General features: G+C 40.7%; 1 protein-coding gene across 1 annotated transcript in view; it reads right to left on the bottom strand.

Annotated features, from left to right (window-relative positions):
* Positions 1 to 1,100: 1,100 nt before the first annotated feature.
* The window catches only part of SP1 (Sp1 transcription factor), a 45,863-nt gene continuing 29,665 nt past the window's right edge, over positions 1,101 to 17,298 (bottom strand). The window contains exons 4-6 of the mRNA XM_040642531.1: positions 6,726 to 6,894; positions 4,112 to 4,311; positions 1,101 to 3,657 (exon numbers count right to left, since the gene is read on the bottom strand). Of these exons, the coding sequence (XP_040498465.1) occupies positions 3,344 to 3,657; positions 4,112 to 4,311; positions 6,726 to 6,894 (683 nt within the window). The 3' untranslated portion in view covers positions 1,101 to 3,343. The remainder of the gene's footprint in view (positions 3,658 to 4,111; positions 4,312 to 6,725; positions 6,895 to 17,298) is intronic.

Genomic DNA, 17,298 nt, shown 5'->3' with positions numbered 1-17,298 from the left:
ATATACAAAAGCAAAAAATATATATATATATGTATATAGTAGAAATAAATCAATCAGCCATAGTAATTTACAGCTTTTGTCTCTAACCCTCCCCCAATCATAATCTTTACCCCACACTTCAGTCTATACTTTCTGGGATCAAGGGTTCTATTTATTCTGAATCAGGCTGAGAAATATCCATTAAATTGCATTCTGCATAGCACCCACGAACAGGGTGCCAGCTAGGAGGTCCCTGAAGGAAGATGGTGTGGGTTGTTACTGCTCCGGGTTCAAAGTGAGACAGACAGTCAAATGGTACACAGATGAATGTGAATGGGCAACCTGAAAGGACAAGGGACTGAGTGCTTTAATATTACCACTCCTCCGGGCATCCGTGCCCTACAGGTTTGGTCATTTAAAAAATTTAAATAAAAAAGCAACTCATGAAAAAAATTTTAGAATCAATACGCCTGTCAGTTACATTAATTTCTGCTGGCCAAAATGTTCAGGGAAAGGGATTTTCAGCCATAGGCTCATGACTCAAGGAATGTTAGCTCCTAACTCCCTGTGGAAAAGACTGAGCGCTCACTGCTGCTGGGAGACAAGAGCAGAAGCGGCTTCAGTCTGGGGGCCCAACGAGATACTGGATCTGGAGCTTCCTTGGCAAGAAGGAAAGAGGGTAAGTGGAAAGAACGGACTGTGGATTCGCTTAGAGCAATGCTCATGAAGGGGGTTGAGGGTAAACCAGCATTCTATCCCAGAGAAAATCATCATCAAATAACCTAAACACCTGCAGTCCTCAGCATCATTAAGCTAGTTTATATCCAATAATTTCATACTGGGGAAGATTCCATTCCTTGAAATGCTCTAGCAAAATACTGCACACTCTGGTGAGTTATCCTGCCCTTTCCTCCAAGAGATGCCTAAGTACATGATTACAGACATAAAAGAACAGGTTCGGAGTTCCGCCTTTCAGTGGGAATAGAGGGTGTGTGATAAGTGGCTGGGCATGAATGACTTTTACTTCAGTATTAACAGAATTTGATCTGGGGAAAGTTCCTCGCAGTAGTTCCTGAGTGTATTACGTCTGCAGAGAAAGGACCAAATGGAGCGAACTACTGTTTAGAATATCAACAGTTATTGTATTTCAGGTTAAACAGCAACACAAAATTACCCAGACCCTAATATGGATAGATTTGATATAAAATATATAGTAGAATCATAGCATCATCTATTTGTAGTCAAGGTAAAAAGATTTATGAAAGAAACTAGGACTCTGCCATAGATCTAGATGTTGGTTTCAATTTCAAACACAAAAATAGTTTTTTCTTCAAAAGTGCAGGCAAATATCCCCCATCATTAATTGTAACTAATTTAGCATAAGCAAAGAAATGACCTCAGGAACATACCCAGGTTTTAAGACAGACTTCTAGGTAATGGGCCTGAAAGGCATTTTTGAGCTGAATTTGATTTATTTTCCAACAATTTCAAATATAACTTCTCATCTGTGTGTAGCTATATACAGGCACAAACACACATCCATACACAGTCATACACAAACACTTCATTTTCTATCAGATCAGGGCAATTTTTATTGCAGGTCTCTTGTAGTATAGGCTAACAGAAAACCTATCCCCAACCTAACAGATTACACACATACACACAGCCATTTCCACACTTCCTCACAGTGAAAAGCTCTCTGACAAGATACCAGAAGGTCAAGAGAGACAATGTTTTAATGGCTGGGCCTTGAGGACAACTCTGGTTGCATTTAAATCTCAGTGCCAAATGCACTAAGAGTTCCCTGCCGCTATAATTTTTGGATCAGTCTCTTCAGTTATCAGGCCATGGAGAAAGCAGGATGGTGTCTCCCGATCTCCCCTATAAACCACAGTGGTAAGACAAGATTTCTTTTTGTTCTGGGCTATCATTCCCATGATCGTGTGCTTCCTTTTCCCTTAGGAACCACCCAAGGAAGAGTTAAGGGAAAGGATCAAAGAACCACTGCCTTGCCACTAGCACATGCTCTGGAGTTCTGCAGAATGGAAACCCGGAACAGATCCATTGGCTGATGCTCCTTAATAACACGAGAAAGATAAACTACTGGGGATGTTCGAAAGAGGAAGTGCATTTCCTTTCAGAACGTGATCTCAGAAACTCATACGCCAAAGCTTAGAGCTACTTTGGAAGACAGCTGTACAAAAGTCCGAGTACTCCACTAACTCCTGAACTGGACTGCTCTGAGTCACTTCTGCTGCTGGGCACACCATTTTCCTACTAAAAGCCCCTACCTATTACTTGACCACTTTTTGACAGTTTATACAAACTGATTCCAGATTACAACCTTCAAAGGGTCTCTTGTACGATTCCACAGAAAGACTCCTGACTCTCGATGCTTAGAGCAGCAACCGAGGAGAGGTGCCTTGGACTCTCCAGCGCCAAGAGGGTGCCTGCGTCAGTAGTATTCTGAACACTCTCTCCACAGCTACCTCAAGCATCAGCCTGGGCTTCAAGGCTCTCCATTCTGCTGCTGGGACCAAGGACCTTAAAAGATTCACAGAAGTGCCTCATCCAGGGATCATTACCAAAACCAAAACATGAAGTGATCAGGTGAGAGAAAGGGAGACAGAAAGGTTGAGTCAAGAAAAGAGTGCAAGAAGCTGATCCCAAATAAAAAGACAAAATTAAGAAAGGAAAAACATTATGTATGTATATATAAACTAAAAGCAGAGCATATGAATGCTTAACCTGGTGGGAAGCCAAGACAACATCTATAGAAAAGCTTGATGTGTCACAACAAGGCTCAGCCATAGGGAAATAAGGCAATATAAAAAAATGACCAAGGTATTTTGGTCACAGAATGGTCTATTTCCTCCTCCCAGCCAACCCCTGCAAATGCATCTCTATATATCTTTTATATATATATATATCTATATATATATATATAGAATATAGAATCTGTTTTTTTGTTAAAAAGTATTTCAATGATCATATATATTTATCAAGGCATGATGGCTTTAGGAAAGGGGGGGATCCATCATGGGGGAGCTGAGAAGGGAAACGCAGGAAGGGAAAGCTGGGGGGTTAAGAAGTGTAAGAAACTGTTTGGGGTCAAACAAATGCTCATCAAAGGGTGGCACAAACAGAATTTTCACTAATGTTTCCCACTTCAAGGAGGTACTGATGATATAGGTGGGTGCCAAGACCCCATCTCTTCTCTTGTATCCCTCCCCCAATTCTTCCCACCACCATGCATTTTAATGCCTCATGGCTCTCTCTCCCACATGTCTCTTGGACCCATGCTACCTTGCATCCCAGGGTTGACGGGTATGACCCACATGTCTCTGGCCCTGGGTGCCTGATCTCAGAAGCCATTGCCACTGATATTAATGGACTGCAGATCCGCCACCTGCATGACGTTGATGCCACTGTTGGCAAGACGGGCAATACCCTCTGGACAGATGGCCTCCATGGCTACCATATTGGTGGTAATAAGAGCTGAAGGGGTGGCAGTGCCGCTGCCTTCTGAACCTGCCCCACTGTCCAGGGGCAAAGTGCCCACACTCAGGGATACACCTGGGCCTCCCTTCTTATTCTGGTGGGTCTTGATATGCTTTGACAGGTGGTCACTCCTCATGAAGCGCTTGGGACACTCGGGACAGGCAAATTTCTTCTCACCTTAGTAAAGAAGAGAAAGAAGATAAGAAACGGACATCTTAGGAATTAGGGTTACTTTATCCAATTCACTGTTTTCAAGCTATATTAGAATATTGGGCACTTTAAGAAGGTGCTAAAAACAAGAAAAAAATCTGTTGAGTATCTTTTTCTTTTGGGGAGGGGAAGAAAAATAAGTAAAGCCCAAGGAATACTCAGAAAGGAAGGACTACAGCAGAAAAGTAAGGCAGGACCAAGACTAAGAAGAATAATGGGGCCATGGTCCTCCTCTAAAATCCCACTGAAAACCTAGTTTCTTCCTTCTGAAAGGTTTTCCAGATTAACTCCAACTCAATTTATGTTCTATACATTCACTTTCAAACTTAAGTTGCTCGGAAATTTAATTATTTCATATATATATTTTGTGTCTTTCTATTCTATCCATTACTATTTCTCTTTTCCCCAGGCTCCTCCTCACCTGTATGCGTGCGTTTGTGTCTCTGTAGCTCATCCGAACGTGTAAAGCGTTTCCCACAGTATGACCAGGTACACATGAATGGCCTCTCGCCTGTATGCCAGCGCAAGTGTGCCCGTAGGTGCGAGGTCTTGCCATATACTTTGCCACAGCCTTGGATGTGGCAAATGTGCTGTTTCTTTTTGCCAGGATCCCCAGAGCCCCTGAAAATAAGAACACAACTATTCATCATGCATTCTAGAGACAAAAATTAAAGAACCCCAGTGTCAGCAGTTATTACCTGACCCATTTGAAACTAACCCAAATTTTTATTTTAAAAAAAGGCTTCTCTTGGGGCACCTGGCTGGCTCAGTCAGTAGAGCATACAACTCTTGATGCTGGGGTCATGAGTTCAAGACTCATGTGGGGGGTAGAGAAGGAAGGAAGGAAGGAAGGAAGGAAGGAAGGAAGGAAGGAAGGAAGGAAGGAAAAGAAAGAAAAGAAAGAAAGGAGGAAGGGAGGGAGGGAAGAAGGAAAGACTTCTCTTTAGTATCAAAAGATAAATCTTTAAGGGTGCCTGGGTGGCTCAGTTGGTAAAGCATCTAACTCTTTTTTTTTTTTTTTTTTAAGATTTTATTTATTTATTTGACAGAGAGAGAGACAGCCAGCGAGAGAGGGAACACAAGCAGGGGGAGTGGGAGAGGAAGAAGCAGGCTCATAGCGGAGGAGCCTGATGTGGGGCTCGATCCCACAACGCCGGGATCACGCCCTGAGCCGAAGGCAGATGCTTAACCGCTGTGCCACCCAGGCGCCCCAAAGCATCTAACTCTTGATTTAGGTTCTGGTCATGATCTTGGGGTTGTAAGATTAAGTCCCATGCTGGACCCTGCACTCAGCGTGGAGTCTGCTTGAAATTCTCCCTCTTCCTCTGCCCCTACTCCGCTCACATTCTCTAAATAAGTAAATAAAATGAAATAAAAAGATAAATCTTGAGTTGATTCTGATTCCTAATACCCCAAATTCAAGTTTTAAGTTTCTTCTCTACTGGATATTTACTCTTTCCTGTTTTTCTATTGCTTAATCATTCTGATGTTTGATGTATGAAGAGATAATTGCTCTCATAATGACTTGTGAAGTCTGTGAGGCATTTTCTTATATTTTCCACAAAATTTAAATCTCAGTACAAGCATTTTCCATGGGAACTGTGAATATGGTGCTATTTTTGGCTGGGAACTTACTTACAGAGCAAAAGGTCTCTCCATGTAAACACCTGGTGGAGAACTTTAAAGAAAACGTAATAGTTTACTACTACGAACTCATTTCCTAAAATAAAGGTCAAGAGCCAAATGGTTAAGATTAGAAGCTGAAAAGCTGCAGCACTATCAGGGACTTCAGAGTAGAGGAAGATGGGCTGGATAAAAGTTATAACAGGGGAATAAAAATCCTAACTCAAGCTATGAAAAAAAAAATACACACACATATATATATATATATATAATTTCCTATATGAAGCAGTTCCTAAGCTCCTCTCAGGAATCAGTACTGAAAGGTTTCTACCAAACCAGTCTGTTCCATGTGTGATCTATTAGTGGGCATTGGGGAGATTTCCAAGACGGACTTTTCTTGGGTTTAACAACAGAGGGAAAAAAACCATAACAGAAATGAAATCACACTTAGGTGAAAACCAGTTTCCTTTGAAAATTTAAGTTTTGTAAGAGGGAAACTCTATTGCACTCAGTGTTTTTTTGTTTTGTTTTAAGATTTTATTATTTTTAAGTAATCTCTACACCAACATGGGGCTCAAACTCACAACTCCAAGATCAGGAGTCACGCCCTCCACTGACCAAGCCAGTCAGTGCCCCCTCGGTGCTTCTGATTCAGATTTTTCCTGTAATGTAGGGTTAACCTATAAAGAACTCAAATTATATTTAGTTTTGGTACTCTTCTTATTTTTGTATCTTTGTACTTATTTTTGTTGGGACAAAACTTTTAACAGATTTTTTTTTCCAAAGGCATTAAAAAATCTGTTATGACTTGCTATTCTCTTTCAAAAGCAGTTAGATGAAGAATAAGAATATAACTTGGAACTCTCCAGAGATGATACTGAATTAAACTGAATATTCTACTAATAAGAAAAATTTGCTAGAACTTTGTTCTGTAGGGCACGTTAGATTTCACGATGGAAGAATTTTCTATCTGGAGTAAGCATTTCTGTATATTTTGAGGGAAAATAAGACTCCATAAACCATTATGATTCTCACACAGCCACTGTAAAAAATCATTACAGTAGGTATGTTTCTTTTTCTTTGAAAGACTATTTTATAAGCAACCTTGTTAAAACCATCTAAAACAGACATATGGTAACAATCATTTGACCAGTTGGCTCCATGTGATTACCTTATCTCTGGAGAAGGCAGGCACCTATTAAGACCCAAGGTCTTAGAGTAGATGAAAGGATCAGAGCTGGAACCAAAATCATATAATATAACCCAATGAAATGTACTGTACTATCTCTAGTCCCCCTGCAACACTGCCAAGTCTTAAATGTTAAAAAGTTAACCCTCTTCTGATTACCTCCAAATCCATTAATTTTTCTCCTTTATACTCTTAAGAGACTGGCTTCACTGGGTCAACTTACCTTCCTTCACTATCTTTACAGTAGGGGCAGGTGCATGCTTCCCGCCGGGTCCTCCGACCAGCTTGGGGCTGGGGATCTGGGCTGTTTTCCCCTTCTTCTCCACCTGCTGTGTCATCATGTATTCCATCACCACCAGCCCCATGGAGGCCAAGCTGAGCTCCATGATCACCTTAAATTAAGAGAGTGAAAGGGTCAACGTGGGAAGTAGAAGAGATCGTCAAGCTGTGGTCATTTCAGTGACACTTTACAACACCATTTCTTCACAGCTTTGAAACCACATTTACTGATACTGCCATCTGTTCTTGAGGTCTCAAGAATCAGTTTGTATTTGAAAATACAAAGAGCTAGAAAATATATAAAAACATGATCAATCTCATTTAAATTTTATTTTTTTTGACGGGAGGAAGGGGCAGAGGGAGCAAGAGAATCTTAAGCAAGCTCCACGCCAAGCGTACAGCCCGATATAGAACTCAATCTCCCAGCCCTGAGATTATGATCTGAGTCAAAATCAAGAGTCAATGTTTAACTGACTAAGTTACCTGGGCACCTCTAATTGTTTTTTTTTAAGATTTTCTTTTTAAGGGGTGCCTGGGTGGCACAGTCGTTAAGCGTCTGCCTTCAGCTCAGGGCGTGATCCCAGCGTTATGGGATCGAGCCCCACATCAGGCTCCTCCGCTATGAGCCTGCTTCTTCCTCTCCCACTCCTCCTGCTTGTGTTCCCTCTCTCGCTGTCTGTCTCTATCTCTGTCAAATAAATAAATAAAATCTTAAAAAAAAAAAAAGATTTTCTTTTTAAGTAATCGCTACACCCAATGTGGGGCTCAAACTTATAACCCTGAGATCAAGAGTCACATGCTTTACCAACTGAGCCAGCCAGGAGCCCCATTCTCATTTAATTTTTCAAATGAAACTCTAGGGGCGCCTGGATGGCTCAGTCAGTTGGGCATCTGCCTTCGGCTCTGGTAATGATCCTGGGGTCCTGGAATCGAACCCCATGTTAGTCTCCCTGCTCAGCGGGGAGTCTGCTTCTCCCTCTCCCTCTGCCTGCCACTCCCCCTGCTCGTGCGTGTGCTCTCTCTCAAATAAATAAATAAAATCCTTTTTTTTTTTTTTTAAGATTTTATTTATTTATTTGACAGAGAGACAGCCAGCCGGATAGGGAACACAAGCAGGGGGAGTGGGAGAGGAAGAAGCAGGCTCATAGTGGAAGAACCTGATGTGGGGCTCGATCCCGTAACGCCGGGATTATGCCCTGAGCCAAAGGCAGACGCTTAACGACTGTGTCACCCAGGTGCCCCGATAAATAAAATCCTTAAAAAATAAAAATAAAATAAAATGCAACTCTAGGTGGACTTCTGTAATTTTTCACCTATCAGATCACAAGAAGTTAAAACAAACAAAAAACACGAAAAGTCTAAACTCTAATAATGCATAGCATTAGCAAGGACATGGGGAACACGCATTTTTTTTTAAAGTATTTTATTTATTTGACAGAGAGAGCGCGAGCACAAGTAGGGGAAGCAGCAGGCAGAGGGAGAGGGAGAGGGAGAAGCAGGCTCCCCGCCCCGCCAACCTGAGCAGGGAGCCTGATGCGGAGCTCGATCCCAGGACCCTGAGATCGTGACCTGAGCCAAAGGCAGATGCTTAACGACTGAGCCACCCAGGTGCCCCAACAGGCATTTTTTAAAAAAAAGATTTTATTCATTCATTTGTCAGAGAGAGAGAGCATATAAGCAGGGGAAGTGGCAGACAGAGGGGAGAAGCAGGCTCCTCATTGAGCAAGGAGCCCGATGCGGGACCCAATCCCAGGACCCCAGGATCAGGACCTGAGCCAAAGGCGGATGCTTAACCAGGTGTCCCAGGAAATAGGCATTTACATATATAGGTAGTGATAAATCAGTACAACATTTTGAAGTCCAATTTGGCAATATTAAAAATTTAGGGGCTATTGGCTGGCTCGGTTGGTGGAGCATGTGACTCTTGATCTCAAGGTTTTGAGTTCAAGTCCCATGTTGGGCACAGAGCTTACTTAAAAAATAAAATTACATTTAAAAAAATTTAAATGTGTATCTTCAAAGTAATTCCACTTTGAATCAGCAACGTCCTATGGATATACTCACGAGTATACAAAAATATATGACAGTAATATTTGCTATAGCTTTAAAACAACAAAAAACTAGAAAATCAAATGGTACACATCAGAGTAGTTAAGTAAATTATGATAAACTTATGCAATTGAACACTATGTACCCATGAAAAAGAATGAGATATAGTTATGTGCTGTTACAGAAGATGGTCACGACCCAGTATATTGATTTTATGAAACACTAACGCGTCACACTTAACATTTTCAAACACTTCACTAGGCCAATGGACAAAAGTAATGTTTCAAAGGAAGAGGTAACATATCCTCCAAGTTTTCAAAGCATCAACAAACAATAAGTATTCACCTATGAAAGCACCCTGTAACAAAGTTAATGACTCTATCCATACTTCAGATTTCTATAAATGGAGATTTTAAATTGGCCTGCTTTGTTTTTATCTGTTGTATAAACAAACAAACAACATCTACAAATCTCAGCTCTTGGTTTTACTTCTGTACCTAATCTCTACTATTTTCAGTGCATCAACATACTTTTGAGTTACTATGCCTAATAATAAGCTCTCCTCGTGATTTCCTTCTCACTCTACCACTTTTTTTTTTTTTTTTAAGATTTTATTTATTTATCAGAGAGAGAGAGCATGAGCACACAAACAGGGGGAATGGCAGGCAGGGGGAGAAGTAGACTTCCCGCTGAGCAAGGAGCCTGATGCAGGACTTGATCCCAGGACCCTGGAATCATGACTGAGCCGAAGGCAGATGCTTAACGGACTGAGCCACCCAGGTGTCCTTAAGATTTTATGGGGGGGGGGTGGTGGCAGAGGAAGAGGGAGAGAGAGTCTTAAGCAGATTCCCTGCTGAGCGTGGAAGCCCAACGTAGAGTTCAATCTCAGGACCCTGAGATCACGAACCAAGTGGAAACCACAAGTGCAATGTTTAACGGACTGCATCACCCAGGTGCCCCTCACTCTACCATTTCTAAGCACCAACCTATGGAATTAAAATAAACTGGAATGTTCTGAGATTTTCATGATATTGGCAGAGCTAAACTGGAAGGACTGGAGTACAGAGCTAAGAACAGTTTCTGGAGTAGGACTGATGTAGATATGAGTCCCTGCACAGCCATTTAATTAGCTTTCTGACAGTGAGCCAGTAAAACTTCTCTAGTTATCAGTTTCTCCCTTAGCAAAAACTGGGATGAAATATTACCAATCTCATAAAGTTATTGTGAAAAATGAAATAATACTGTAAGGTGCTTAGCATGGTATCTGTCACAACATTTAACACACTGTAGCCAATATTTATCAGGAAATTATCTTGTGGGCAAACCATAGTGAGAAATCATGGAATAAGATATACACTGCGGGGCTCCTGGGTGGCTGAGTCAAATAAGTGTCTGCCTTCTGCTCAGGTCATGATCCTAGGACCCGGGATCGAGTCCTGCATCAGGCTCTCTGCTCAGCAGGGAGCCTGCTTCTCCCTCTGACTGATGCTTATGCTTTCTCTCCCTGCTTGTGCTCTTGCACTCTCTCTCACATACAAATAAATAAAATCTTAAAAAAAAAAAAAAGAAAAAGATATACACTCCTATCTTATTTAATCAATCTGCCTTAAAAACTGTATGTGAAACTGAGTGGTAGCTCCCCATAATGGGGATAGATAATTTCTCCTCTTGAAATAGGCCCAAAAAGCTCAGCGGGTAAGACAGAATGCTGTTCAATATCATCAGTCGTTACCTATCAAAAATTAACTTCCGAAAAGAAATTTATGAAACTGTCGATCCAACTATCTACAATAGGTCTTCAGAAACACAGTAAGCAAAACTGTGGTCCATACAAGCAAATCATCTTTGATCTACTTTCCAAATTAACCTTACTCCATTAAAATCAGAGAGGCAATTCATTAAAACCCAAAGGTCTCCCCTGTTGCAATCAACTGGGAAGAAGCAAACTTTTCTCCATTTTATTGAAACACAAGTGTGACATTCAGAACATGGCATGAGTCAGTAAAAAGGGAAACAAATTAGGATGCTGTAAAACCATATCTCTAAGCCTCTTTCAAATTCTTACAAAATGCAGTCAAAACTAATATCCTCCTTGATCGCTGCTATGATTTCAAAGGATTTTTTTTAATATGAAAACTGGAAATGGGGTTAAATGAGTTTCATTTAACAAAAAGAGGGATGAAATGCCAAAAAAGCATCAACATCAGACCAGAATCTGTTTCCAGCCTCTTTTAATAACAGTTTTAGAAAAAGAACAGTTTTATCTTAAAATGTGGCATTGGTTAAGCAATGAAATAAATTAAAGATTTTCCTTTCCATGATGAAAATAACAAGTAAACCAAAGGCACAGTTTAATGACAGTCTCGCCCAGCCCAGTGGTTGCCTCAAGCATCAGTTATTGAAATAGCTATGGTAGTTAACACACTTTTTCAGTTTCTTCAAAGTGAAGAAGTGTGCTGAAGTCATGAACTTTTAAGAAGACCACCATGATAAGTCAAATACCCTATTCTTCTCTGAGAAAAACTTGGGCAATACTAAAATAAGATGAAATAAGAAACTCAATAATTTTCAAAAGGGTAGTTCCCATACACTTCTCTATTCATCTGGTCTCTGGAATGATTTTGAGAACACTGTGTTCTTTAATTCAGTAAGTATTAATACAGTATGACTGATTTTCAAAACTATACCTATATTAAGCACATACTGAGTTTTCTGAACATGTTTCATTTTACACAACAGATTTAATCCAAAGAATTGTATCTCAGTCCAGAAAGTGTTTTTGTATTCAGCCACATTCAAACAGCATACTGGTAACAAATAATTTAAGCCTTAGGAACATCAGGTATCCAGAATACAGCCCTAAATCAAGAAATAAAACAGAAATAGGTAATTCATAATACATTGTCCTTTATTTTTCAGAATAATAATAATTTTATTAATCTGGCTTCCCAATCCAAGTGAATCAGAGGTAGCAAATCAGAGAAAAAGGAACAGAAAGATTATACTTTTAATGGCAGAAAAGCTGACAACTGCAAGGGATAAAACGTAATACCAAAAAATACATATAGAGAACCTCCAAATTCATCCCTACCTAACATAAGAGACAAAATAAATGCTGGATTCTATCAATTACTAGTTTTTAAAACAGTTTCCTAGAATCCTCGAAGACTGACTAATAAGGACTCTTCCTTTTAAAAATCAAGTTTGCTGGGGTGCCTGGCTGGCTCAATCAGGAGAGCATACAACTCTTGATCTCAGGGTCGTGGGTGTGAGCCCCACACTGGGTTCAGAGATTACTTAAATTTTTTTAAAAATCAAGTTTATTAAGATGTAATTTACACACAGTAAAAATTCACCCTTTTAGTAAGTTTAGACCAGGGTTTTCTTTTTCTTTCTTTTTTTTTTTTTTAAGATTTTTTATTTATTCGACAGAGAGAGACACAGCGAGAGGGAACACAAGCAGGGGGAGTAGGAGAGGGAGAAGCAGGCTTCCCGCCAAGCAGGGAGCCCGATGTGAGGCTTGATCCCAGGACCCTGGGGTCATGACCTGAGCCGAAGGCAGATGCTTAACGACTGAGCCACCCAGGTGCCCTAGACCAGGGTTTTCAACCAGGTCCACTGTGCTTCCCAGGAGACGTCTGACAATATATGAAGACATTTTGATTGTCACGTCTAGCGTCTACTATTGCTAAACATTCTACAATGCACAAGACAACCTGCTCCTCCCCCCAAACGAAGAACTATCTGGTTCAAAATATCAATGTTGCTAAGGTTGAGAAATCATGGTTTAATGTATACAGTGAGTAATGTAACGTTTAATACAATCAAGATACAGACTATTTCTACCATCTCAAATAGTTCCCTTATACCCCTCCGCAGTCCTTTTTGCATCAATATGAACTCAGGATTTAAACTTATTTGATGTTTTAATCCACTGAGGTTATTGTTCTTACTGATGCTCAAACTATCTTACACTTGGTCACAGAAACTTATCAAGTTGACTCCTGCGTCCTTTGACAAAATATCCCACATTTACTATTAATTTCCTACTCTAGATCTAAAATCAGCTATTTCTTCAAGTATTCCTAATATCCCTAGTTTCTCTTAATGGAAATTAGTATTTAGATACCACAACCTGGTTCTCTAGTTATTTTAGTTATTTGAAGCTCTAGTAGATTCCATACCAAGTGACCATGTGAACACTATTTCTTCAATTCTTTTTTTTTTTTTTTAAAGATTTTACTTATTTATTTGACAGAGAGAGACAGCCAGCGAGAGAGGAAACACAAGCAGGGGGAGTGGGAGAGGAAGAAGGAGGCTCCCAACGGAGCAGCCCGATGCGGGGCTGGATCCCAGGACCCTGGGATCACACCCTGAGCCGAAGGCAGACGCTTAACGACTGATATTTCTTCAATTCTTACATGTTAGTGCTAAACTGTCTATGGTATGGGGTGCCCAGGTAGCTCAGTCGGTTAAGCAGCCAACTCTTTATTTTGGCTCTGGTCATGACCTCGGGACTGTGAGATCGAGACCTGCATCAGGCTCTGCGCTCAGTGGGGCGTCTGCTTGAGATTCTCTCTCCCTCTGCCCCACCCCCATTATCACTCTCTCTCTCTCAAATAAATCAATCTTTAATAAACTGTCTGTGGTTCTTATACTTAGGGGTCTATTTGTCTGGATATAAAATTCTTGGTTCATGTTTTATTTCCTTGATTTTCTTAAATGTTAATCCATTGCATTCTGACACTAAACATGCCATCAAAAAGTCTAGTGACACGGGGCACCTGGGTGGCTCAATCAGTTAAGCAGCCGACTCTTTGATTTCTGCTCAGGTCATGATCTCAGGGTCCTGGGACCCAGCTCCACGTCAGGCTCCGTGCTCAGCGGGGAGTCTGCTTCTCCTTCTCCCTCTGCCCCCCCAATCTCTCTAAAAAATAAATAAATCTTAAAAAAAAAATAAGTCTAGTGACAATCGATTTTCCTTCCTTTTTAAGCCATTAGGTCTTTTTTTACTAGGAGGCCCAAATGATTTTTTTTTTTGCCCTTAAAGTCCATCAGTTTTACTAAACAATGTCTCTGTGCTGGCCATTCTGAATCAATTTCCCCAGACACACTTTCACAAAGTTTTCCTTCTGTCCCATGGCTTTAGTTGTTTACTTCCTTGGGGATTTTGTTCATATGAATGCTAGTTTTTCTTTTTTTTCTTTTTTTTTTTTAAGATTTTATTTGTAAGACAGAGAGAAAGAGAGCGCACAAGCAGGGGGAGCGGCAGGCAGAGGGAGAAGCAAACTCCCCACGGAGCAGGCAGCTTGATGCTGGACTCGATCCCAGGACCCTGGGATCATGACCTGAGCCGAAGGCAGCCACCCACGTGCCCCTCTTTGCCCACTATTATAACATTTTTTTCTCAATCTCTTTTACCTCTTTTTTTGATTTTTTAAAAACTTCTTTCTACACCTCATTAAAAAATTAATTTTGTTTTACTTTTTATCGTGTCATGACCTGTTGCGCTTCTTCATTTATGTGTTCCTTTTATTTTCACCTTTATTTCTGAAATAAATTTTTTCTCTTATTTCTAATTTTTTTCTGAGGTTTGTCACTTCTCTTTTCAAATTTTCCTTTTCACCAATCACCTCATTTCTGAGATTCTTCTAAGTTGAATTAATTAACTAAATAATTAAGTAAGTAGGCTCCACGCCCAACGTGGGGCTTGAACTCACAACCGCATGATCAAAGGCCACGTGCCCTACCAACTAAAGCCGGCCAGATGCCCTGATTTCTAATTTGAATTTATTTTTTATTTTTTATTTTTATTTTTTTAAAGGGAAAGGGGATGTCTCTTCCCTTATTTTTTTTTTTTTTTTAAGATTTTATTTATCCATTTGACAGAGAGAGAGACAGCCAGCGAGAGAGGGAACACAAGCAGGGGGAGTGGGAAAGGAAGAAGCAGGCTCCCAGCGGAGGAGCCTGATGTGGGGCTCGATCCCATAACGCCGGGATCACGCCCTGAGCCGAAGGCAGAGGCCTAACGACTGAGCCACCCAGGCGCCCCTGCATTTATTTTTTTTGAAGATTTATTTCTTTGAGAAAGAGAGAGAGCGAGCGAGTGTGGGGTGGGGGGGGAGAGGAAGAGAGAATCTCCAGCAGACTCCCTACTGAGCAAAGAACCCTCCACAGGGCTTGATCGCACGACCCTGAAATCACAACCTGAGCCCAATTCAAGAGTCAGACACCCAACCAACTGAGCCATCTGACACCCCTCTAATGTGAATTTAAAGTATTTTATTTTGCGGCACCTGGGTGGCTCAGTTGTTAAGCATCTGCCTTCGGCTCAAGTCATGAACCCAGGGTGGTCCTGGGTTCTCCCTGCTTCTCCCTCTCCCACTCCCCCTGTTTGTGTTCCCTCTCTCACTGTGTCTCTCTCTGTCAAATAAATAAAATCTTTACCAAAAAAAAAAAAAAAAGTTTTATTTTGGGACGCCTGGCAGGCTCAGTTGGAAGAGCATGCGACTCTTGATCTCAGGGTCTGAGTGAGTTGGAGCCCCAAAACCAGGTATAGAGATTACTTTTTTAAATTAAATAAATAAATAAAATAATTATTTAGATGGAACCCTCGTTCTCTATTTTTGGTTGTTTCAGTGGTATATGTATGCATGTGCATTAGGCTATGGTGCTCAGCAGCAGACACTACTACTTGTTCCGTTTTCATTCTCTTCCTCTTCCTTCCTAAAAGTCACTGGCTAACACAGTGCCAGGTTGCAAATATTCCCCTTCCCAGATACTCTTGCAGATAAGAAGTAGCCAAGTGACAGGGTCTTGGCCAATCAGCTGTAAAAGAAAACTGCTGTTAGGTAAGGCTTTCAGGAAAACTCTTTAAATGGGAAACGACTAAGCTTGCTTCCTCCTTTATCAAACGCTTCACCTTTCCCTCCTTTATCCTGTCTGGAAAGAAGTCACAATGCCCAAAGGCAGTGCAGCTGCCTTACAAGCATGGCAACTGTCCCACACTAAGGCAGAGTAAACACAGCCAGGATTCCTACTGTTACCTTGAGCTGCCACATGAACTTTGGACTACCTTCAGACTTCATGTTATATAAAAACAGTAAGTACCCACATAACTGGTTAAGTCACTGAAACAGGTTTTATAGGTATATATAGCTAAATATACATTCCCTGGGGCGCCTGGGTAGCTCAGTTGGTTAAGCGTCTGCCTTTGGCTCAGGTCATCATCCTGGGGTCCTGGGATCCACCCCTGCATCAGGCTCCCTGCTCAGCGAGGTGCCTGCTTCTCCCTCTCCCTTTGCCCCTCCCACTGCTTGTGCTCTCTCTCTGTCAGATAAATATATAAAATCTTTAAAATAAACAAATAAATAAATATGCATTCCCCAACTACAAAAAAAAGAGAAATTATTATTTTTTAAAGACTGATTTATTTATTTGAGAGAGAGAAAGAGTGCATGTACGTGGGGGGAGGGGGAAGATCTCAAGCAGGCTCCACACCCAGAGCACAGCCTGACACAACCCTGAGATCATGACCTGAGTCAAAATCAAGAGTCGGACGCTCAAATGACTAAGGCACCCAGGCGCCCTGAAATTATTTATTTTTTTTAAAGTAAATCATGACTATGCTGGGCCTATCAGTTTTTCTTAACTATACAGTCTATACATACCTCAGTATATCCTACCAGTATTTTGTGTCACTATTTTTTGTGTGTCAAATTGCTAAGAGCCTTTAATTTTTTTTTTTGTCCAGCTCCCAGAACTGTTAAGTGAATAAGCATCTAACAAAAAATTTGAATACTTTTATATTAAATTAGTCCACACAAGAATAAAGAACAGACACCAGAAACTTACTTCCTCCTGTTCCAGAACATAAGCCCTTGTTAATTCATTAGTAATTTGTGCTTGATACAAATCCATATAACCTTGCTTCTAAACTGAATTTTTCCACATTAAATCTTTCCTGATTATAGAGTTATTACAGAATATTACACACATACACACAACTTAGAGGCTTTATATAAATTTCCTTTAGGGCTTATCCCTATAGTGTCTTATACCATGTGGACACCCTGAAGTACGCTATAGAAATGTTCATCGATTATTTACTTTTACTTAGGTACTATAGTACTTACTATAGGTACTTAGGTACTATACTAAGCTCTGAGGAGTCAAAGAAATAGTACTTGCTGTTGAAGAGCTTGTAGTTCCCTAGAGAAGAGAAAAACAGGTAATTTCAAAATAATGAGATAAATGTTATAGTAAAAGCCATTCCAAAGATGTTCTGGTATTGAAAGGGGTAATTTCCCCAGTCTGGAATTTCAGAGAAAGCTTACTTCCTAGAGGAGCTAACATTTTGGCCAAACTTTAAAGAAGAATGCATACGAATTAGCCAGGTGAAACATGTCGGCAAGGGAAGGTGTTCCAAGCAGAGGGAACATTAGAAGAGTGAAGGAATGTAGAGGAGT

This window comes from Ursus maritimus, unplaced genomic scaffold (assembly GCF_017311325.1).
Source record: "Ursus maritimus isolate PB19 unplaced genomic scaffold, ASM1731132v1 scaffold_26, whole genome shotgun sequence".
NCBI lineage: Eukaryota > Metazoa > Chordata > Mammalia > Carnivora > Ursidae > Ursus > Ursus maritimus.
The sequence above is the reverse complement of the archived record's forward strand: the minus strand, read 5'-3'. Positions and strand labels throughout refer to the sequence as shown.